The sequence below is a fragment of the Centroberyx affinis genome, unplaced genomic scaffold (genome assembly GCF_046629955.1).
Source record: "Centroberyx affinis isolate AG114_WGS23_722 - 3 ecotype Tasmania unplaced genomic scaffold, CSIRO-AGI_Caff_v1 ptg003768l_1, whole genome shotgun sequence".
Lineage (NCBI taxonomy): Eukaryota > Metazoa > Chordata > Actinopteri > Beryciformes > Berycidae > Centroberyx > Centroberyx affinis.
The window spans coordinates 34,508-58,641 of NW_027281644.1; the positions used below are offsets into that span (position 1 = coordinate 34,508).

The 24,134-nt window shown below is 42.2% G+C and overlaps 1 protein-coding gene across 1 annotated transcript; it reads right to left on the reverse strand.

Annotated features, from left to right (window-relative positions):
* Positions 1-7,377: 7,377 nt before the first annotated feature.
* On the reverse strand, positions 7,378-17,192 carry ccn2b (cellular communication network factor 2b). Its single transcript, XM_071541006.1, has 5 exons — positions 17,074-17,192; positions 15,650-15,866; positions 13,562-13,813; positions 11,707-11,918; positions 7,378-10,909 (listed from the first exon to the last, which is right to left on the reverse strand). The coding sequence occupies exons 1-5, from the start codon at positions 17,125-17,127 to the stop codon at positions 10,604-10,606; spliced, it is 1,041 nt and encodes a 346-aa protein (XP_071397107.1). The 5' UTR covers positions 17,128-17,192; the 3' UTR covers positions 7,378-10,603.
* Positions 17,193-24,134: the final 6,942 nt, after the last annotated feature.

Below are 24,134 nucleotides of genomic sequence, written 5' to 3' on the forward strand. Positions count from 1 at the left end.
GGCAGTGGGTGTGTGTGAATACATCCTTCTAGTTAAAGAGAGCGTCCCATTGGTCAACTTAGCCTTTACTGTAAGTGATGAGAACGTGTTAAAGTGCTATGTTAAAACCCCTTGTACCCTGACTTTAGTTGACTTTACCCTTAAATTAGCTTAGTAGCTTCAAAGGTAGAAAAAATACATTTCCTAACGGTACAACAACATCACATCCATATTCTCTATCTGATCGTTCCAACTCTTTCTTGAAACTCTAGCTGCTTATATTGAATGAAATATTCAAATAGAAGACGCCATGTTTTTATGGCTGCACCATTACATCAAATGGAAAAAATCTAGATGTTTGTGCATGATTGTATACACATTTCCCTGTATGTAGCATGACATATTTGGTGTCTTTGGAAAACTTATCTTGACTAGAATTTAAAATAAAGTTCTGTGGGTTTGAACAAAGCTTGGTCGTGCAACCTGCGTTTGTAATGATGGACCCAATGGCGGAGCCGGCAGGGAAAAACAGGTTAAAGTGTTAGCGTGGAGCCTACTATGACTCAACATAGTGTATGCTAAAGTGTTAGCGTAGAGAATCTATCACTCTACATAGTGTGTGCTAAAGTGTTAGCATGGAGCAGACTATCACTCAACATAGTAGTGTATGCTAAAGTGTTAGCATGGAGCCTCTATCGCTCAACATAGTGTATGCTAAAGTGTTAGCATGGAGCCTCTATCGCTCAACACAGTGTATGCTAAAGTGTTAGCGTAGAGAATCTATCGCTCTACATAGTGTGTGCTAAAGTGTTAGCATGGAGCAGACTATCACTCAACATAGTAGTGTATGCTAAAGTGTTAGCATGGAGCCTCTATTGCTCAACATAGTGTATGCTAAAGTGTTAGCATGGAGCCTCTATCGCTCAACATAGTGTATGCTAAAGTGTTAGCATGGAGCCTCTATCGCTCAACATAGTGTATGCTAAAGTGTTAGCATAGAGCATCGGAGCCAATGCTGTACCGGCGACACATGATTTTGGGGTCTACACTCTCAACCACTTAAGGGCTAAGTTGACCAACAGGATAATCTACCAAAAACTTGGTGTATTCCCTTCACTAAGTCTCATAATACTTGCTTAAGTGGGATTAGAGAGAAAAGATGCTTCCTGTTCATGAGACACACATACAAAATGAAGAAGTCCCATCCCATTAGAGGAGCTAACTTTAACCCGATTAATCAGAGTGAGAGAAAAGAGACAGCCACTGCTTCCTCCTAACTATAAATATACTTTCACTGTTCTCTTATCACACAGAGGCAGTGTTCAATATTTAATATCCACTGGAATGGAATGTAGTTCCTATTAAAGTAAAGACAGGGAGCTCATCTTTCAATATGTCGGTGGCAAATCCTCAGTCTCCCATCTCAGCACTTAACCCAGTCCCTTTATTTTGCAGCCCAAGTGAAAATGAGCCTACACAGTATATGAAACCCCTATTAAAAGCATGACTATAGGGAAAGAGGGAGGACCAGCGACGTCTTTAATAGAAACCCGGACAACTCCTGAAAGGTAGTGAGGGAGATGACAACACATCAAAGCGTTTCTCTGAGTCACTGTGCACACCAGTGATATTTTCACAAGATGGAAAGATGGAATGCTATGTAGGCAGCAGCATAAGACAAAGAGAGTTTGGTGTTTTTAAAGGTTTTAGGATTTGACAGTCCTGTATAGCAGTGTTCCCCCCAGAGTTTTATTCTTCACGGGGTGAAAAAGCTTCTGAAACAGCATTTAGATTAGGCTTGGGCGACATACAAAAATTTTATATTGTGATGCTGTCCCACCAAAATATTGGGATATACAATATTATCATGGGGGTAGTTTTTTTTTTTTTTTTTTTTTTTTTATTTCTTATAAATCACATCAAATTTCTAGGCTATTAATAATAATAATAATAATAATGCTTATTCGATACTAATCTAGTCTACTAGATAACTTGGATGCCTTAATCTCATTGGGCAAATTCAAAAATGTGATAAAGGAATTTGAAGTCGAGGTCTGTGTATGTTTTAAATAATGTCGCCATAACGTTATCAGTTGAATGTATATAATGTATTGATGTACCGGTATGATGATTTTATATTGTTTATAATATTGAATATTGTTTATGATTATGTTTTTAGGATTATATGATTATGCTTGTAACCAGGGCACCATCGCAAATGAGACCTTGGTCTCAATGGGTTTTCCCTGTTTAAATAAAGGTAAAATAAATGACAAATGAGGTACATCTGGCCTGGTTTCATGAGGGACAGCTTTACATGTGCATCATCGTCAACGCCATCACCAACATCCTCTTTGTCCTATTCGTCTGGTGTATTTTCCACAGAGACATACGTGCACAGTGTCACTGCACTAAGCTGGGGTGAGGCCAGGGGTTTCGCCGCCTGCCAAAGTCAGAGATGCTGACCAGGATAAAAGGGTGTCTGGGAGAGGAGGAGAGGGTCGTAATTTCTGGGTGCTGTCAGCCTACACAGGGTGGCCTCAGGACTGGGTCACCATCACCATCACCAACAATAACATTTCCATTCTGTCTGACTTGTAGGCTATACCCATTATGAACGGCAGCAGTGCTTGTGTTGGCAAAAAAAAACCACTGGGAACCCTTGGCTCTGTCTCCATGCAGACATTTGTCAGGGATGTGCATAGGAACAGGGAAACACATGAATAGAACAGAGGCCTGTAAAAAAAAAACAAAAAAAACAGGCCTAAACCAGCCCCCATACATTCTGGTGTCTCTTGTATGGAAATGAGGCCAAACTCCATTCAAAAATCTGCCAGTTTAATGTTGCCTTGTTTATCGATACGTGTACACACTTCGAAGAAAATTATTTCAGACCTATAAGGAGCTATTGGGAGACGCTCTTCAATTCGGCATACATCCAATACACCAATCAGCGCTAATTTTAAAAACAACTCAACTTTTAGTATCGGTTTACCTGTTATTGCCACAAGCTTATTCCACCAAAATACAGTGTAGAGTGCGATAGCGAGTGGTGTGAACCAATTCTAAAAGTTGAGATTTTATTGGAGTGAAGTGTTGCTTGGTGGATCATTTATATGCCGAATTTACCCCAAGACACTAGTGATTCGATAAAGATCTTACATGATGTTCTGGAATATGTGTGTCTTTGCCGATAAGCAAAGAAGCATTAAACTCCCGGATTTTTAATGGCGCTCGGCGTGAAGTTCTCTCCTCACGAGACGGAACGGTGGGTACCGGGGATTCCAGGCAGATATGATGTTGGGCAGAAACACACGCCCCGTGCCAGCAGCAGCAGCAGCAGCAGCAGCAGACTGGGTTTTGCCAGCTATCAGCGAGAGTAGAAAACACTCTGTTCCCGGTGGACAGAAAAGGCTAATCCACCTCCAATCCCTTCACTGCATTTAGCTGCTTTTAGTACCTGCCATGCGTTTGTCCACCTGACTACACCTAATAGCCCACAAAAACAAACTACATGGAGACAGAAAGAAGAAAAAAAATTCGGTAAAGATATAGTAGCTACAACAACTATCATCGGCACTCTAATAATTTAGAATAATCCCCTGCCTCCCTATAAAAATAAAAAATAAAATAACCCCAAATAAACTGGTTGTTCTAAGCAGCCTACTGCAGCAGTTTATTAAATTCAACAGTACTATCCAGATGTATGGAAACAGCAGCAGAGAATGTACAGTTTGGTCGACAGAGCATTTGTACCTGAGAGGATGACAACGGGTCTTCTGTGCCTCTTCTGAAGTGATGGAAGATACTCGTCTTTCCCATGCGCTGGAGGTTTCTGGAAGTCTTTTATTTTCGCTCTATCACACCGACAACACTGCCTGGTTCATCCAGCACCGTCACCGGTCCGCTGGGCAGACCGGAGGATGGGGGCGCCTCTGGACGAACAGCTGCGTCAAGGTGCTACAGTTTAGCTAGGACAAGAGCGGCGCGCGGACGATGTAGCCTTCAAAATAAAAGCGTGCAATTTGTCACTGGAACTAGTGAAAAGCAGTCTAGTGCTCGGTACATGATGCTTGCCAGTTGTGAGCGTTTTTGGCAAACAAGACAACAATGGTGACCAGCTACAGGGGCGGACTTAGTGATTTGGGGGCCCTAGGCAAAGGCACGCAAGGGGCCCCCTGAATCCCAACTCTCTCCCATTTTAATCCATCCTTTCTTACCTTCAAGCTAGGGCTGAGAAAAGGGCACTCTTTTTTTTTTTTTTTTTCTTTTTTTTTTTTTTTACTTCTTTCTCAGATACTGATGTAGTGGCAAGCAAAATGAGCTTAAAGTCAAGTGGCAAAATCACACTAGATAGCCCACTATAGCCTGAGTGATGGGGGGGGGGGATTTCAAGATTGAAATCATTTATTGTAACAAAGAGAGGGGGTGTACATTTCTTTTATATTGATAAAAAAATAAGTTTACATTAGTTCTGTTCTTGTCTTCTGTGGGGCCCTCTGGCTGCCGGGGCCCAAGGCAGTCGACTACCTTTGCCTATTGGTAAGACCGTCCCTGACCAGCTACAACTGACGGTAAGGAAGCTGAACACTTAACAAAGGCACACAAACCAACAGTCAACACATTTTTCAAGCTTTGAAAGGCCACCTGAAAATATTACAGTGAAAAGTCAAATCAAATCACCAATACTAGCAACTTCATAACTAATGTTACTAACATGCACTTAGCAATGCCTATTACAGTAGCATTATTTCCTCAAAAAAGGATTCATCTGCATGTCGGATGTGTTTTTTGGTCAAACGAACAATTGAACAAACTCATAGCAGACAACTTGGAAGGATGTCTACTAGCCTATAAATGTCAATTTTAACCCAGTTTGTTGTCACAGTTGTTGCTAAAGACCTATAGAATGGGAGTGAAATTGACAGTTTACAAAAAACAGCGGTAACACTTTATAATAACCATCATTAATAAATGGTAAATTGATAGTTAATTAAACTTTAGTTAATAGTTATTTTACTGTTAACAAACAATGAAATGATCATTAATAATGTTTACTAATTATTAGTAATGCTATAATTTATGTTATTTTATCATTAGTTTGTGTAATATAAAATCATTTGTTTATAAATGATATATTGTATCATAGCTGATAAGAGACGGTAAAAAGGGTAAAAAGCTATGATACAATATATAATTTATAAACAAATGATTTTATATTACACAAACGAATGATAAAATAACATAAATTATAGCATTACTAATAATTAGTAAACATTATTAATGATCATTTCATTGTTTGTTAACAGTAAAATAACTATTAACTAAAGTTTAATTAACTATCAATTTACTATTTATTAATGATGGTTATTATAAAGTGTTACCAAAACAGCAATTGCATTCATAATTCATTTACTACGGAATCCCATCATCACTTAAGTACTTCCTATTACTCAAAAAAAACGTTTGTCAATAAGGATTTTATTTTGAAAGTTGCAACCGGACGTGCTGTTTTTGTATTCTGTCGCGCTTGACGCTGGCTACAGGAACTGGCTATTGGACTGAGAGAACAGGTAGTCTACCAGAGATCATGCATGGTTAAGGTGGGGAAGCCTACCATCTGACTGACAGTGACAGATACTGTGTTGCCACCACGTGTGCAGTCTCTCTGATATTGCTTTCTGGGAATGTGTTGTTTATGTGGCTCAGGAAGGAGGTGGGTTCACCTGAGGATATGGCAACCAGGGTGAATACTATAGTGAACTGACTCCCTGCTGAACATTACCAGGTAGACTATGTAGGACCAGGTTAACAGAAGTAGTCTTGGTCTGTATGATGTTTTGCATAATAGCCTGATTCCATTCAGTTATAGGTGACATTAAAGGGAAGGTTCAGCAATTTTATATATAATCACTAATAATACTAATCACTAATCACTTCTGTGAAATCAGCAACCACCTCCTATTAGCATTTGTTAGCAATGCTAGCACAAGTCAATGGGGCATGAAACCCTAACTCTTAACATCACATCCAAGCCATTCCATATACTTCCATAGCTGTAGTAATAGTAAGAATATGTAATAGAACTTGCTGTGGTTTCATACCCTATTGACTTGCACTAGCATTGCTAACAAATGCTAACACAAGGCCGGCACTGATGTAAAAATGCTTTGAATTTTATAATAGTGGACATGGTTAGTGATCAATATGCATTCCCTGTAGTGAGCAATGTTATATTAATGAATATTGTAATGTTGAATACTGTAAGCATAAGCCACAGAGTAAAGAGACAAAACAGGTTCTGGTCCAGCAGCTGTTCACCATCACATTTCTGCACAGTAACAGAAAAGTTAGTACAACTCAAATATTACTGTAGATTATTCATATTTCTGCCAGACAGCATTCAGAGGTGCAGGTGCGCAGGAAAAATAGGGCATGCGTTTTGTTTTTTGCTTGCTTGCGTGTGTGTGTGTGTGTGTGTGTGTGTGTGTGTGTGTGTGTCTGCAATAAAACTTCTGGCTGACAGGCGAATAAGAACGGCACATACTGTAGCTGAGAATATGTGAAAATGAGAAAACATCCGAAACCCCTTTCACTTTCACTGTAGCGCGGCTCCTTCTCTGCACTTCCAACATCTGAAAATACTGCATTGCACTGTGGTACTACATCACTTCCACTACACACACACACACACACACACACACACACAGCATGCCCGTGATTATCTGTTGTGTGAGATAGGGTGTTGAGCTACAGTACAGAGTTAGTACACCTTTTCCCGCAGATTAGCTGGCTGCCCGCCGGCCTGCGAGTCACCGCGAGTGATAAGAGCGGAGCTGCAGCGGTAGTGCGCCCCCCCCCCCCCCCCTCCTCCCCCCCCCTTTTCCACACACACACCAGCTTAATACTGCACCAGCTTCTTCCCCTTTTTCCATGTGTCGTTTCGGAGCGGTTTAACCCCAACTGTGCTTTACAGGCCGTGACGTTTTTTTTTTTTTTATTCCCATCAGAAATAGGAAAAAAAGAAAAAAAAAAACGCGCACACGCCATCGCCATCGCTTTCCACGGATCCCCCCGGGTGGGGCAATGCAGAAATGCACGAGTCGTCGATTTTTTTTTTTTTTTTGCCTTGTCATTTTTACTGAGCCATATCACTGTTTGACTGTTTTTCAAGAGGCGGCAGTGGATCCCTCTCTCCTCCTCTCTCTCTCTCTCTCTTGATTCCTCCGTCGTGAGGCTGCTCCGTGCCGTTTCCATTTAAAAATGCACAGCGGCTTTTTTTAGCAGCAGTCACTCTGACAAGGCTGACCACATCCACCTCTACAGTTTCTATTTTAAGCAGCAGGGACGAGACGAGCACGCGGGCATATCTATAAAAAAATATACTTTCTTTATTGGAAATAGACAAAAGTGCAACAGACAAGAACTCACTTGCATCTTAGCCAGGTGGTTACAGTGAAAAAAAAAAACACACGATACGATACAATAATACAACTACAACACCGTGTTAAACAATAGTTGCATAAATTATAGTACAAAACTGTACAGTATTTACACATGGTATATTCGTCGAATGCCGAATTTCTTTCATTCCTCCTATTCTTTTTTAAATAAACAGTAAACAATAGAGCTAACAGCAATGCTTTAGTCAAGCCACATTATGTGTGATTTTGGATTATTTGTTTCTCGTTCCTCCTTTTCCTGTCATGATGGCAAACGAAGGAGAAAGTCTGCTAATGTCAAATATGAAAGACACTGAACTAGACTGATCAGTGGTCAGCAGTCCACCTCCAACCACCGAGGCGACTTAGAGATTAACAACATAAGCATGTCAATGTCAAAATATTAAAGATTAGAATAGATGACTATGGCAAAAATACACATCCTAAGGATTTCTGTATTGTCATTACAAATATGCAGTTCATTTTCAAATGTCATTAACGGACATTTCATGTCAAGGTTTGGACATTTGCTTTGGGAAGTACCTCAATGCAGTCTTTCTCTCCAGCGGTACTTTATAGCAGTGGTTCTCAACGTGGGGTTCGGGGACCACCAGGGGTCCTTGAGGGCATTCCAGGGGGTCCCCAGCAAATTGATGAATTGTTAAACTTCATTATTTTGTCATTTTAGAATGACTATTTTGATCATAGTTTCACTGTTATCTCTCTACCTACAGTACGGATAGTCATGGAATTCTATACAAAATCATATCTGACAATAAAAAATATTCTCAGATTTGGGTCCAAGACAGAAAATCTCATCAAATGGGGGTCCGTGGCTCTAATGTGGACTAAATTAGGGTCCTTGATATAAAAAGGTTGAGAACCACTGCTTTATAGCACTTTACCAAATTGCAACCCTATGGCACTCAAAGGAAAAATCCACCCTGGGATCCTCTTACACTGTTAGACCTCATCAATTTGTGATGCTCAATGCATTCCCAGAGTTATTTTGTGATGTGAAGCGTTGCCATCTTTCTTTGGCGTACCCACTTTCCCCCTCAACCTGCCTCGTCCGTGTCGGTTAGTGATTTCCTATGTTTCCCAGAATGCCTTTCGACAACCCCAAGAGAAGGAGCGTGAACTCGTTTTCAATCGAAACGTCATCTACTATTTGGCCAGTTATCCAGGGGAAGAAGAAAAATACACTACCAAATGACAAAATGGATCCAGAAATGCATTGTATATTGCATATAGCTTGTTTTGGACAGAATTAAAGGAATAGTTCACCCAAAAATGAAAATTCTGTCATCATCTACTCACTCTCATGAAATTTGTTAGTCCATATAACACACAGGGAGGTTGCCAGCACAACTTGGTAGCAGCCTTCTCCAAAAACAACTGAAGTCAATGGGGACCTGTTCTTTAGAGTTCCAAAACAAAAACAGCCAAACAATCACACTGTGAATAGAAAGACCTATACACCATTATTTGTTGCAAATCAATCAGCTGTAGTTAAGATTTGCACTAAATGATGGTGTAAATATACTGTAGGTCTTTTTGGAACTCTGAAGAACTGGTCCCCACTGACTTCAGTTGTTTTGGAGAAGGCTGCTATGGAGTTGTGCTGGCAGCCTCCCTGTGTGTTATATGGACAAACTTCACCTGTGTTTCAACTGGCATGAGGGGGAGGAGATGATGACAGAATTTTCATTTTTTGGGTGAACTATTCCTTTAAAGTGTTGTACGGTGGATTTTTCCTTTAGTGCATGAGTACAAAACATACGGTATCCCTCTGTAAGATCTAATATGTGTCTTTACATTGCGTCGTCAGTGCGTCAGTCCACCATACGGCATCTCTGCATACCATTACTGGCAGACCAGTCAGAAAGCTCGACATCAACCCAACAAAAGTAAAAAAAAAAATAGAAAAAAAAAAAAGTAAAGGATGGATCTCTTGCTCTACTTAATGTCTTGGAAACTCATGCTTCTTTCAGTCTCTAAACTAGGCTGACGTGTCTGTGCGTAGAAGGAAGAGACGGATCCCGAAATACAGCTGCCAGTGAATGTTTGGTTGAGCGGAGGTTAAGGTTAAAGTGGTAATCAGTGAGATTCTCATTCTTTTATTTTGTCTCCATCTTTGGTGCTAAGTGCTCATTGCTGTGATTTTTGGGTTTTTTTTGGTCTTCATCGTTGGTGTAAGCGCTCATTGCTGTGATTTTTCTGCACTGCACTTCCCAGAGATCACCTGTCAATCAAACAGTGTGGGCAGTACTGTGGGAGTCATTCCTATGTTCCCAGGGTCCTATGTTCCCAGGGTCCTATGTTCCCCAGATTTATATGGCACATAATGGGAACATGACAAAGGGTCCTATGTTCCCAGGGTCGTATGTTCCCCAGTTCTAGTGTTAGGGTTAGGTTTTAGGGTTAGAGACCTTCAAAATCAAATAAAACGATAACCATTGGTTTTGTTGTGTTTATATAGCTGTTTTGAAGCCTTGTTCCAATAAAAAAAAACTGGATAATATTTATGAAATATTTTAACTTGAAACGGGTCAAATTTGACCCGAACACAATAGGAGGGTTAATGTGTGTTAACAGAATATTGAACTGGGGAACATAGGACCCTGGGAACATAGGACCCTGGGAACATAGGACCTTGGGAATTTAGGACCCTGGGAAAATAGGACCCTGGGAACATAGATATGCTCCCGTACTGTGATGTCTTTTTCCTTAGATTTTCTGTTGATGAAGTTTGAGTTTCTCTTTTCTTAGTGTTGGCTATCGTTGCTCGAACTAACTACGTAGCTCTTCTGTTCATTCCAAACAAACCGGAAACGTAGCAGAGGATTTCTTTTTCCAGAGAAAGACCTAGCAGACACTGGGTGTTTAGAACAGCAAGTGTAAAAGCTTTCGCGAACTGGATATAGGTTGAATCAATATTGTGTTACAGCAATGAGTGATAGAGAATGCGCTCATTTATTTAGATGAAAATGTTGCTGATTATTACTTTAAGGTTAGACCTGGGTTTAGGGTTAAGGTTTGAAGTGGGATGTAGCATGTAGCAGTCAGGATTATGGTTAGGGTTAGGGAATGAATGTTGTCAGTGAAGGTTCCTCAGAAGTCTAGTAACGCGTGTGTGTCTGTGTGTGTGTGTGCACACGTTAGAGCCAAGAACCCTCCCGTCACATGTCGTTGTCATAGTCTCCGATCATCCTTCGCGTGTTGGAGGCCAGGAAGATGTCGTTGTCTCGCGGACAGTCGTGGTGGCAGGAGCAGGTCTTGATGAACATCATCTTCTTGCGGAACACGTCTCCCTCCGGACAGCGGAACTCCACCTCGGCGGTGATGGTGGTGTGAGGCGTGCAGCAGCGGTTGTCGGTGCAGACGCCGCAGAACTTGGGCTTGTACAGCCTGGTGCTGGAGCAGCCGGACAGCTCGAAGCGCATCCCGCGCTGGACCTTGGGCGTCCGGACGCATTTCTTCCCCCTCTGTGGATCAGAGCAAACGGTCACGGTGTCACTTTGGTGTGTCAGTATAGTGTCAGCATGCTTAGAGATTTCAGTTATAGTTGTCCCCCACCAAAGGGGGGACTATGGATCGGTCTCCGTCCGTTAGTTCGTTCGTTTGTAAGTCACACTGTAACTTTGACTTTGTGCCGCTAGGGGGCAGCATTGACAATGAATGGGACTGACCCAAGGAGGTTCTACTGACCCAAGGGTGGAACTACATCAGTGGTGGGGGACAACATGTTTAGTATTTGCTTGTTTGTTTGTTAGTCACACTGTAACGTTGACTTTGTGCCGCTAGGGGGCGGCATTGACAATGAATGGGGACTCAGTGGTAAAGCAGGAATCACTGACTGACCCAAGGGTGGAACTGCATCACTGGTGGGGGACAACATGTTTACTATTTGCTTGTTATGCAAAGCTTCAGGACTGATTCTTCCAATGGTTATCATGGGTGCTATGTAACTGTTGTGTAATTCTAGGGCATTACCCTTTATTTATCCAAAGAAAGTTGACTTCATTACATTCATATAATACAATCTTCTACTGTTGGAGCTGCCAAGTACAACCACAGTCTTCTACTGGTAGGCATTGAGCAGCTTCACCGGAGCAATTGGGGTTCGGTACCTTGCTCAAAGGCATCTCAACAGCAGTTGTTGAGGGAGGGGAGAGTGTTATTCCCCACCTACATTTTCCCAGCCAGTCTGGGGATTCAAACCACAAGCCTGCTTCTTTAACATCTATCCACCCCACTACTAGTTGAAGTGACATCCACCCACCTTGATGTCACTCTCCTGCTGGGTGTTGCAGGGTCGGACCATGCAGATGCGGGTCTGCCTCTCCAGCTGGCAGCGCTGGTTGTCGTTGGTGATACGGGAGGAGACGGCCATGCCGCAGGTCGCGGAGCACTCACTCCACTCTGTGGTCTGGACGATGCAGTTGTCCCTGGGACTCTCCGCCACCGGCCCGTGGGAAGACACCTGCCTGAAGACTGAGACAGGAGAAGAAGAAACCAAGGGGTGAATTTGAGAGCCTCCTGCAAGGAGAAGAGGGCGGGGGGGAGGGAGGTGTGGTGAAAGAAAAGTGATGAATAAAGGAAAGTGGAACGTGGTGTGAGAGAAACAGAGGGCATGAATGATAATTGGTTTTCACGTATGTGACATGGCAGAGAGGAAATTAGTGTAATTTTGGGTAAAGTTAGTCTGAGGGCTTTTGGGCGAAGTGACCAAGGAGGTACACCTTCTGGCAGCCATATGGGAGGTCCTCAACTCTTGGAAACAATGGCTGTGAACAGCTCATTGTGTTTCTTAACGTACATCTTGACTATCTTAACATTTAACAGACATGGTTCTGTGCTGTTTTTGACTGGGAATGGCTAATTTTATCACTGATACATCTGATGCATTTTGTGTTTGTCAGCTTCCTAGCCAGCTAACCGTCATACCGTATTTCCTCTAATAGTAGCCGGTAGTCAATTAAAAGCCGGGTCTCCGATAATGGCCGGGGCCGTGGTCGACACAAACAAATAAAGGCCGGCCCCAAATACAGGCCAGGGAAAAAAACAAAGGAAAAAACAACGGTGGATACCGGTAAACTCCTGGTGCCTGTTATATAATGTAACTGTAGTTTGTAGTAACGTACAAGTGCCACAAGATGGCAGTATGCCACAAGACGGCTCGGCCGGCGGAAGTCTCTGGAGTGTGCCGTCGTTGATTACCGTAATTATCGGTAATGCATTGCAGTAACAAAAAAACGACTCAAAACCCCAACAGAAGCAGATCAGAAAACAAGGAGGCTTCGTACTAAAATATGAGCAAATATACTTATCAAACAGAGGGAATTAGAAATAAAGGCCTGTCTCTAATATAAGCCTGCTTCCAAAAAAGGCCTGGTACCCTCTGCAGTTGAGGTAAATAAAGGCCGGGCCAGGTAAATAATAGAGGAAATACGGTATCTTGTTAGCTAGCCATTACTATCTTGCCTATTTACATACTAAGTAACATATCTAGTATCTAGTCTAGTCGCATGTTAACACTGACATTGGCTACTTTGCTAAATTAGCCTGCTGACTAGTTAGCTAGCTAGCTAGCTAACAGTTTATTCAGGTGTCTTCTCAAGTGTTTTGGAGTAGAGACTAGGGCTAAAGACAAGACAGTTTACTGTGTCACAGTAACCTACATTTGAAGATGAATCTACCTTCAGACTATTCACTTTTACTTATACATAGGCCTACATATGCCTACGTGGTTGATAGGAGATTTCACACAACTGCAAAGCGATGAGCAAGAGGAGTCAATAACCAATCGGCACATTTCATTTTGTATCATCTGATTCATTCATCATCATATTTCTGTCAGTAGCCTATAGATTCCACAGTAAGTTTTCACTAGGGTTAGACCCATATTTTGGTTTGCCGATATTGGCCTTTTATTACATATCAGATGTCAGTGTCATACACCTCTAATATGATGGAGGTTCCTCCCTGTCCACAAATAGCATAAAATATCAGTGCCTTCAATCCAAAAACATTGGTCTTCAAAAATGCATAACGAAACCTAATTCTGGGTAAGACAAAAAGAGAAGCAAAAAGAAAGAAGAGGTAATGTGAGGTTTCGTGAAAGAGGTGATGCTCACCGGCCATGGCTGACTGGTAGTGGTGGTCCTGAGGCGTCTGGTCGCACACCCATTCCTCACAGCACTTTCCAGGGATCTGGATGCGCCGTGGGTAGGGGCAGTCAGGGGAGGGCAGCCGGACGTCGCTGGCACAGGTCGGCACGCAGCCTATCTCGCCGTTCATACAGACGCAGTGGTGCTTACAGCTGGGCTGGAAGGTCTCTCCGCTGCGGTAGATAACCCCTCCCAGGTCACAAGTCTGGCCCTCTTGGGCTGTAGAGAGAGAAGATGCAGCGCTTGATTTTTAAAGGTTCAATAAATACGACTTTGCAAACATAATAACACATCTGTGTGGCCATAACACATCTGTGAGGTTGATAGGGTTGCTGATCAATACCAATGACTCAATGATTACTTGGCCCGGTGCTGATATTTCTGGCTTTCAGAATTCACTTTCTGGCCTGTACTTGGATTTCGAACAAAAACTCCCCACCCATTGGAATTTCAAGACACCCCTACCCCCCACCCACACCCTCCAATCCCCAAAAGCTTTGTTCTCAAGCCAAGAAAGCAAATGACAAAGCCAACTGACTCTCCTCTATTGGGAGAATGTCACTTTACTGTTTGTGTCAATTACAGGCCACCATAGCTCAAGGGGACAGGAGCGGTGGGGAAAAGACTTGTGCAGGACGAGACAAGTTCTAGCAATGTTGTTGCAATTCCTATAGTCGCCAATAGAGGTCAGTAAATGTCATAGATGAATTCATGGCCTTTTAAAGCTGTCGTAGGTAGGTTTTATTAGTTGACATTTTGTTTGAATTTAGCAGAAGTATTCCAAATTGTTGGCTAAACATAAATGAGTATGATAATATGTCAGAATCTCTGCAATATTGATAGTGCCATTGCTCTGCTATTTGCTGTCAATGTGAATTTCGAGGCTTGGGCATCTGACCAATTGAGGTAAACTTTTATTAGTTGCTATGCTTCACAGTCATTTACAGACTGAAATGACACACCGATTTACACATATAGTATATTAAAACAGCAGGGAGATAAAAATACATTTTCAATAATTGTGAAAGTAGTAGCATATATGTGAAGGGAAGGGAGAGGGGGAATAAGTGCATTCATCTTCATGGTTTCCTTCAAACTTAAAGATTATTATTTGGCGAAGGTATGTGTGTTGGTGTGTGTGTGCACATGTGTGTATGTGAGTATGTAGTTTATGTGTGTATGTATTTGCACATGTACATCTTTATATATACTTATTTTGCCAATATTATTATTATTATAATTGTATAATTTATTTATTTTAATTTCTGTCTATTACTATTTTTGATTTGTTATTTGTATTTATTTATTTCTAAGCTGTACTTGTATAAAATGTCAACCTCTTTTGCACATCATATTTCTGCTATGTTATGTTTACCTTTTTAACTGATTGTATTATTATTTTAATGGCATTTCTGCTTTACCTTCAATAGTTTACAGTGAAGAGAAGTAAGACATGCAGTATACTGTAGGTCCCAGGCCAGATTCAGATCCAGTACATCACAGTTACATGGTATGCAACTTAGCCACCAGGACACCCTTGTACCACTTAGATTCTAACATCAGATAAAATTAATTCCTTATCAAACCGGCAGGGGCGGACTTAGTGATTTGGGGGCCCTAGGCAAAGGCAAGCATGGGGCCCCCTGAATCCCAACCCTTTCCCTTTTTAATCCATCCTTTCTACATATTACCATCAAGTTGGGGCTGAGAAAAATTTGCTACTGAAACAGTAACAAAATAGTGGAAAAGTAGTAAAATCGCACTATAGCCTGACTGATTAGGGTGGGTGACCATGACTGAAGATTGAAATAATTTATTGTAACAAAAAGTACATTTATTTTATATTGATTAAAAATAAGTTTACATTAGTTCTATTCTTGTCTTTTTTGGGGGCCCTCTGGCTGCCGGAGCCCAAGGCAGTCGTCTACCTTTGCCTAATGGTAAGACCGCCCCTGCAAACCGTATCAATAAGAGGTACTTGCTGAGCAATTTCCCTAAACCAACCATATGCCATCAAGTGCCATGTATATGCAGGTGTCAGGGAGGATGAGTTACCCATGCAGATGCCGGTCTCGGTGTCACTCAGCAGTGCGTAGTCGCAGTAGAGCTCCTTGTGGTGGTCACAGGGCTCCAGGAGGGTGCAGGGCTCACCCAGCTGCCTGGCGCACACCTTGCAGCACCCGCAGCCGTCCAGGACCAGGCTGGTACCGAGCGGGCAGGGTGGGGGGTCCGCAGGGCAGGCACAGGACTGGGAGCAGTCCAGGGCCACAGTCTGCAGGAAAGACAGAAATCACAGCTTTTGTAAGAAGAGTAGGTTAGGGTAAGGTTTAGGGCAGTGATTCTCAACCTTTTTCATATCAAGGACCCCTAATTGAGTCCAGATTAGGGCCACGGACCCCCATTAATGAGATTTTGTCTGTCAGACCCAAATCTGAGAGTATTTTTATTGCTAGATATGATTTATATGATTTGACTATCTATATTGTAGGTAGAGAGATAACAGTGAAACTATGATCAAAACAGTCATTCTTCTACATTTTCTAATTGTGTTAACTTGTAAATGAAATAATGCTGAAGTTTAACAATTCATGAATTTGCTGGGGACCCCCTGGAACCCCCTCAAGGACCCCTGGTGGTCCCCGGACCCCACGTTGAGAACCACTGGTTTAGGGGGATAACCCTAACCAAGAAATATGCAATAAGTTGTAAAATAAATGCAACATATAACAGAATACAGTCTATTCCGTGATAAAGCACTGTTGCTGTTCACCGTTTGTGACTGGCTTTGGTTTCTGGCTGTAGCTGAAGTTACTGCATGTGAGCGCCACTAGATGGCGACACCAGACTGCATGTGATCATATTAACCTCCATACATTTTCCATGTTTTCTTTCCTCCACACTGTTGTGGAGCAGCATCAGCCCAGCGGCAAAGATGCAGGTTGTGAGGAGAGCAACATTAAAGCAATGTATGGGAAATACAAGAATTATTTTGTCATTTTTAACTGATCATAGTAAAATGACTCAGTGGTAGGCATGATTACCTTAAATGAGAGGCACCGGATTTTCTCATAATAAATATATTTTCTTTACAGTGCCATCACATTGTAATATGCTGTCAAACTAATTAGCAACATAGACATGAAACTAGTCTGATGATTCTAGACTACCTCATTTCACTCTTGTAATTTTCTTCTGAACATACAGTAAGTGGTTCAAGAACTCCCAAGTGACAGAAATGCCTTATATAATTTCATTTCTACCCAACTGCAACACTCCTGAACTTCTTCATCAGAGCCATAGTAGCTCTGCATAATGCATGATCGCATCTCCAATGGAATGATTTGGATGTTTACGGAAATTGCAGTTTTCCAAAGTACTGGAACATTTCAAGCCTGATGTGAGTTCATTTTCACCTCCCAAAATCACTTTTTTATATCTGAAGAGAATACGTGTACTCCAATATATTAAAGCAAACTCACCGATGAGATAATGAGCAGGAGAAGAGAGAATCTGGCTGAAATTTCCGCAGACATGTCGTCGTCGTTTCTACAGGGTTTGCAGTCCACTCGGTAGTGTCGGCTACTGTGTCAGGAGTTTTCTGTCTGTTATTCTCTGTGCAGCAGACTGATGAGGCCTGGGAGGAGAAGCTGGTTTAAATACCAACCCAGTGGGTGTAGCCCGAGAAACCAGAGCCGTGCCACACGACTCTCAGAGGTGAAAATATTCAAATTCCAAATGGCTTTTCTCGAAAGAGACAGCCTCCTCAATCACACCATTGTTTCGTACGGGGGGGGTGGATGAAATACAGAAACACCACTTGACAAAGGGCTTTAACTTTGAAGTAACTAAATTACATCCACAAAGGCAGCTACACTGATCAGTCATACTAAGTTGAATGCCAATCAGAAGTACAGTATGTGTCAGCTCTGACAATCACCACCTTAATATGAGTTTTCAAAGCAATATGAGGTGACTAACAGAGTTCCAAAGAGGACACAAAGAGTCATAGAACATGTCACAAAAACTGTAAAATGATTTAATGTAGCAAGGCGAAAAGTCTGGAAAACCATGACAACATATGCCAAACACAGACAAACTTCACTACCGAGGAGGAACAGTGGTGGCAAGTGGAAGCTCACCGACAAGGACAGACAGACATCACAAAGCTACAGACTCAAAAATGACCATAGAATTGAACCAACACCTCTGTGACACAGTCTCAACTCAAACTGTACTGAGCTTCAGAAAGCTGGGATTTATGGCAGGACTGCCATTCAGAAACAAATTGTATCCAAGGCCAATGAACAAAGATGCATAACCCGGTGTAAGGAGCACAAAACCTGGAACCCTGCTCACTGATGAGTTTATGATTTGAGAACCCACAATGTCTGCTGCAAACTGTGGAAGAGCAAAACTTCTACTTATAATAAAGAATCTTGCATTGACCTAAGTGTGCAGAAGTTTTGCTCTTCCACTTTGATGTTTTTGACCTCTAGCATCTTCACATAAGATAGTTGGCAAGTGTGCGGTGATATTCCTACAGACTCTACTGTTACCAACTGTCAAACATGGTTTTGGATCTGTAATGGTATAGCGCCATCTACTGGCAGTCATTAGCTCTGATGTTTGCTCTGCATAATGGCCAAGGGCACCGCTCCCTCACGATGTTCCCATATTCCGAGGTGATAATGCCTCCATGCACACTAACGCTTTCATGAAGAGCAGGATGAAGCCAAACTCCTTTCTTGGTCTCCTCTACCAGCAGATGTAAATATCATTGAACCTTTATGGGAAAGTAGATTTCCACCTTCTCCATCCCTCAAAGAACTGGAGGCTTTCCTTCTTGAAGAAAGGTCCAGTATCCACTACAGGATGCAGGATCCTAATTAGATACTTGATATTCATACTGTATATTGTTAAGAGTTCAGTTCCTGGTATTTTGTCTACCCCCTGTATTTCACCTTTGGAGTCAGACACCCAGCCAGGAGTCCTCAAACCAGAATGAACATGGTTGTCTAGATTTTTGCCTCAATAGCCTTGAGCATTGGAATGAATTGTTGTAGGATTTAGTTAAAAAGCATGAAAACAGCCATCTCCTGTTTTGTGCATTTGTAAGCTACCGGCTTTCTGCAGCCGCCACATAATTAAATGTTGTTTTTCCTCTCTGTTCTCTCGCCACAAACATTACATAACGTACCCGGAGCAGCCTAATAGCTACCATGTCCAGACAGGTGACATGATGGTCGGTAAATGACACAGACTGCAGCTGGCACAGCAACGCTCACATGTGGTCGGCTGTGTAATGTTTGACCTGCGCAGTAAATCACCGTCATTTGTTCTTTCCCACACTCCCGGCCCCTCCCCTTGTACCTTTTTTAATGTGTTGCACAGACAGGCACAGATATGGGTGCTTTTTGTCAGGAAGAGACGATTATTAACAAAGCTTTAGTTTGTAGGACACGGTGGCAGCGATGCACCATGGGAATCTGCAAACACATTAGAGAATGTGACAGTTAAAAAAACAATGCTCTAAAACAGCGGTTCTCAACGTGGGGTCCGGGGACCACCAGTGGTCCTTTAGGGGGTTTCAGGGGGTCCCAAGCAAAGTGATGAATTGTTAAAGTTCACCATTATTTCCCTTACAAGAAGTTAACACAATTAGAGACTGTAGAAGAATGACTGTTCTGATCATAGTTTCACTGTTATCTCTCTACCTACATTACAGATAGTCATGGAATTCTGGACAAAATCATATCTAACAATTAAAAATATTCTCAGATTTGGGTCTAAGAGACAAAATCTCATCAAATGGGGGGCCGTGGCTCTAATGTGGACTAAATTAGAGGTCCTTGATATGAAAAAGGTTGAGAATCACTGCTCTAAAAGAGAATAACAAAGGAGGGAAGATGAATATCTCTGGCCCAAGGGAAGGTAATCATGTTTTCATTAGAGTGGAGCATATTAAAACACTGCAAAAGCTGACATTAGATGGCATCTGACGTGTTTCGAAACTGAAGAACTGAATGTCAGGGACAGCCTGTCCGCCCTTTTAATGTCAGGTGTTAAATGGAAACCATACATGGGATCCTGTCAATGTTGTCCTTTTTTTCCCTCTCCTCCTCCTCCCCCCCTCTCCTCCTCCTCCTCCTCCTCCTGCTGCTGCTGCTGCTGCTGCTGTCCGGACGGCAGCTATTTCCTGGAACACAACGGTTCCAGTTTTTCAGCGTCTACCTACAAAGTGGAGGGGTTTGGTTTGTTCCAAGGCCACACAGAATACAATCATACAAGGGCTTGCATGTGGATACCATGCACATTTGCATCTCATGTATATTTGCTGTAAATTTGCATATCTGATCACTTCACAATCTTATATCTTAGTATACTTATACTTTTGTAATGTTTCCACCTTTTTCCTATTGCATACATATTGATAATTTAATAATGATAATATTTTTCATATACTGTTGTTATTTTGCACATCCTTGTCATACTGTAATCCATAGTCTTTCCCATGCTTCCATACAGTCATAGATTCCAGTTAACATGCATTTAAATTGCTGGTTGCATATGATTATATAACCCTAATTTGCTATATTCTTGCTTATGTTCTATTTTTAGGATTATATTCTGTTCTATCCCATTACGATTTCCTGCTACAACGATCCAGTTTCCCAAGTTCCCAAGCTTCATCTTATATTACACAGACTGGGTCCCTCCTATAGACTTTGGCCCAGGAAGATTCACCCTATCTTATCCTCTCTTCCCTCTGTCGGTGTGTCTCGGTGAGAAAGGCCCTCACTGTATCCTGGCTGTGTTTTCTCGGTTTTTCAGTCTTGGTAGAGAACCAGAGGGTTTTGGAATGTGAAGCCGGCAGAGCAGAGAGCCTCCTGGCTGGGGGAAAGTCGTGCCTTGGCAACGCCGGGAGCCCAGCACCGAGCTGAAACATGTACATAAGTTCAAAACAGAACCGTAACTAAGGAGTGCCGTAAATTTTTTTGAAAGACTGTGAAGCCTTGGAGTTTGCCGTTAGGGAGAGCATACTTTGAGCAGGAAAAAGCCAGAGAGAGACATCTACTGTACTATCTGACATGAATGCTGAGGGAAGAGAGCGGCGCCAGCGACCGGTGATTTCAAACAATAGTGAGTCAGCTGTGCCGTAGTCCACGAATATGCCTGTTATTTTAGGATTTTTACACTGAAGGATACTTTCCACCCTGCACATATCAGTTACATGATTCAGATGTAAGCAGTAAAAGTCCTCGAGCATCTGAAGCATGCTTGGAAGCTTGGCTGCAGCATCACACAGTATGTGGTCAGTCCGTTATTTTATTGAACGGGTGAAGCTTTGGTTTCTCGTGGCATCTTTACTAGGGTTAGACCGATATATGGGGCCGATATTGTCCTTTTATTAAAAATCTGATCTGGTCCAGTCAATGTGGTTAATCTCTGATATGATGGATATGATGCAGTTTGATTGATTACATATTTATTGTAGAATTGATCACTACTACAACCAGTCCCATTGACAATCAATGGGATTGAATACTGGTACAATGGGATTGTCAGTGGGATTGAATACTGGTGGGACTGTCAATGGGATTGAATACTGGTATAAAATATCAGGTATCATCAGCTTCAATCCAGAGATATCAGTATCAGATTGTCCTTCAGAAACCCATATCAGTCGAACCCTAATCTTTACATTGAGTTAAAACCAGCAGCAGTGGAAGAAGTACTCAGATCTTTTACTTAAGTAAAAGTAGAAATACCAGAGTATAAAAATACAAGTATAAGTCCTGCATTCAAAATGTTACTTAAGTAAAAGTACAAAAGTATTAGCATCAAAATGTACTTAAAGCAACAAAAGTAAAAGTACTCATTATGCAGAATGGCCCATTTCAGAATAATACAGTATATATTATATTATATTATTGAATTATAATTGATGCATTAATGTGTAAGCATCACTTTAATGTTGCAGCTGGAAAAGGTGGGGCTGATTTCCACTACTTTATATACTGCTGGGTAGCTTACAGTAATCTATAATAATACATCACAATTTATTAGTTGATTATATTTTGCATTAATAATCTGAATCTGCAAAGTAACTAGTAACTTAAGTTATCAAATAAAGGTAGTGGAGTAAAAAGTACAATATTTCCCTCTGAAATGTAGTGGAGTAGAAGTATAAAGTAGCATCAAATGGTAATACTCAAGTAAAGTACGAGTACGTCAAAATTGTACTTAAGTACAGTATTCGAGTAAATGTACTTAGTTACTTTCCACCTCTGAAAACCAGTGTTTGCAGTATTGGGTATCCTGAAGAGTCGGGGGTTTAGAGCAAAGAGGGGAGATGCAAGTGGTGTTGTGTCCTTTATTACATCACCATTACACATGTGACTGGTGTCTGCAGTAGTATATGCTATATGGTTGCCAGTGTGCCAAAGGTGGTCCTCAATAGGAAGTCATGGAGTCATTTGACGTGTGTTTTTCTTCAGTGTAACAGCAGTTCGTTGACCTCAGTCCCTTTGGTGTTCATATGCACTTTGAGTGAAAACAAGCCACCTGACTCAACAGGTTGTTAGTCACAGCAGGATATGCAGAGTTAATTACATCCTGTGTTATGGTAACACAGCTGAAGTGAGCGAAGGTGTTTGACTGGAATGAGAGCTCAGCTTGGCGCTTTTGGCTTCTGCCGGACTCTGATGACTCAGTCCAGCCACGAAGGCACTGACCAAACCAAGAGCTTAGGTCCCTGGAACTAAAAAATCCCCATCGCAAAGTCAACATTGCTCAGTCCTGATCTGCAGACAGCGTTCAAAGAACAGAGACTTAGTGGTATTACACTCTTCCCGTATTACTGACATGTCAGAAATCGACGCCGTCTGAGATTCCCAGCCGGTGTCGACTCCCCGCTCTCGCATCCCAGACGATGTGTGAGGGCCGACGGGCTTATCGTCCGCTTCCTGGCCCTCCTGTTGCGGAGGGAGATGGAGTCCGGGTCGTGACCTTGCGCCGCTCTTTTATCTCAGCTGACTCGCGTTTCCTGTGCCTGTGACCTCACCTGTTAATTCGCTGACCGGCGTTATTAGAGCTAGATTAGTCCATGACTAAGGAGGGTGGAGCACTCGGGCGAAGCGCTGTGCGATTGGGCCAGACGAACTGATTACATTGGGTAACGTTCCTGCTGAGATGTCAGAAAGCGAAGGCGGGCCCTCGACCGGTTTCCTTCACGCCTGTCGTCCTGAGACGAGATGAATCTGTAATATTCACAGCATCGACTTGAACTTTGGCTCTGGCTTACCCAACTAAACCATGAGACTAGAAGAGGACAATAATTGGTGCATCCTAAACTGGTCTCAAGACCAAGACCCTTATTCAATCAAAAGATTCTGGTTTCCATTTCCATTGAGGGTGATACAGAGTTATATACATAGTTTTTAACAAATTTGCCTTGGAGCATTCTTTTTTCCCCATGGTTACCATACAATCTTTAACATTAGGAGCAAAGAAGCTTTCCAGCCTCCTATCTGTTTTCTTAATACGATTTGAAAGAAAAATCCACCCTGGGATACTCTTAGATCACACTGTTAGATATCAATTTGTGATAGGTTGTAAATTTTCCTTTTAGGTGTACCCACTTTCCCTCAGCCTGCCCCAGAGAAGGGCCGTGAACTCGTTGCTTTAAATCAAAGGTGCGCAATGTCATTTTTGCTCAAACAGGTTCAACATCGCTTCATCTCACCTGTTAGCTAGCTAGCCAACTAGTTGGTGAACATTGGGGCGTGTCTATAATTCTGACCATGCCCCTTACTCAAACCCCAACATGCCTTGTGGCTGCGTTGCATTCTGGTCTATTGATGCAACTGTTGGTGGAGAAATTGGTCTCTCTGCCTCTTCTACAATGGATTTCTCCCTGTATGACTGTTGAACGTTGGTGCAAAACGATCTAGAAAGCCCTCACTCTTTTATTCTGAGGGACTGTTTTAGATCACTGAAACATTTTCCTATCAAATTCCATTGTAGCTGCACTGGAAACAATCTCGGAACCCATCGTCTATCGGTCTGATGACGATTAGACTCTGGGGGTGACGGCCAATATTTCGGGGTTTGCGGTGTAGCCAGCGGACATCCGGGCTAAGACTTCCTCTTCCATGCGCCGGTCATTGTTTACAGTCCGATTAGCAACTTGAGACGCGAGAATGGATTTGGAGTTGAGAGACGACGTCTCATATGCAGATATCTGTTTATAGAGATTAGCCGAAATGTCGTCTGGACCTAAAACACCTACAAAAAATCGATGTAGACGTTGTCTCTCAACTCCAACTCCATTCTCGCGTCTCAAGTTGCTAATTGGACTGTAAACAATGACCGGCGCACGGAAGAGGAAGTCTTGGCCCGGATGTCTGCTGGCTCCACTGGAAACCCCGAAATATTGGCCGTATCCCCCAGAGTCTAATCGTCATCAGACCGATAGACGATGGGTTCCGAGATTGCACTGGAAATATCTCGATGTCACATCATCTCCACGTTGTACCCA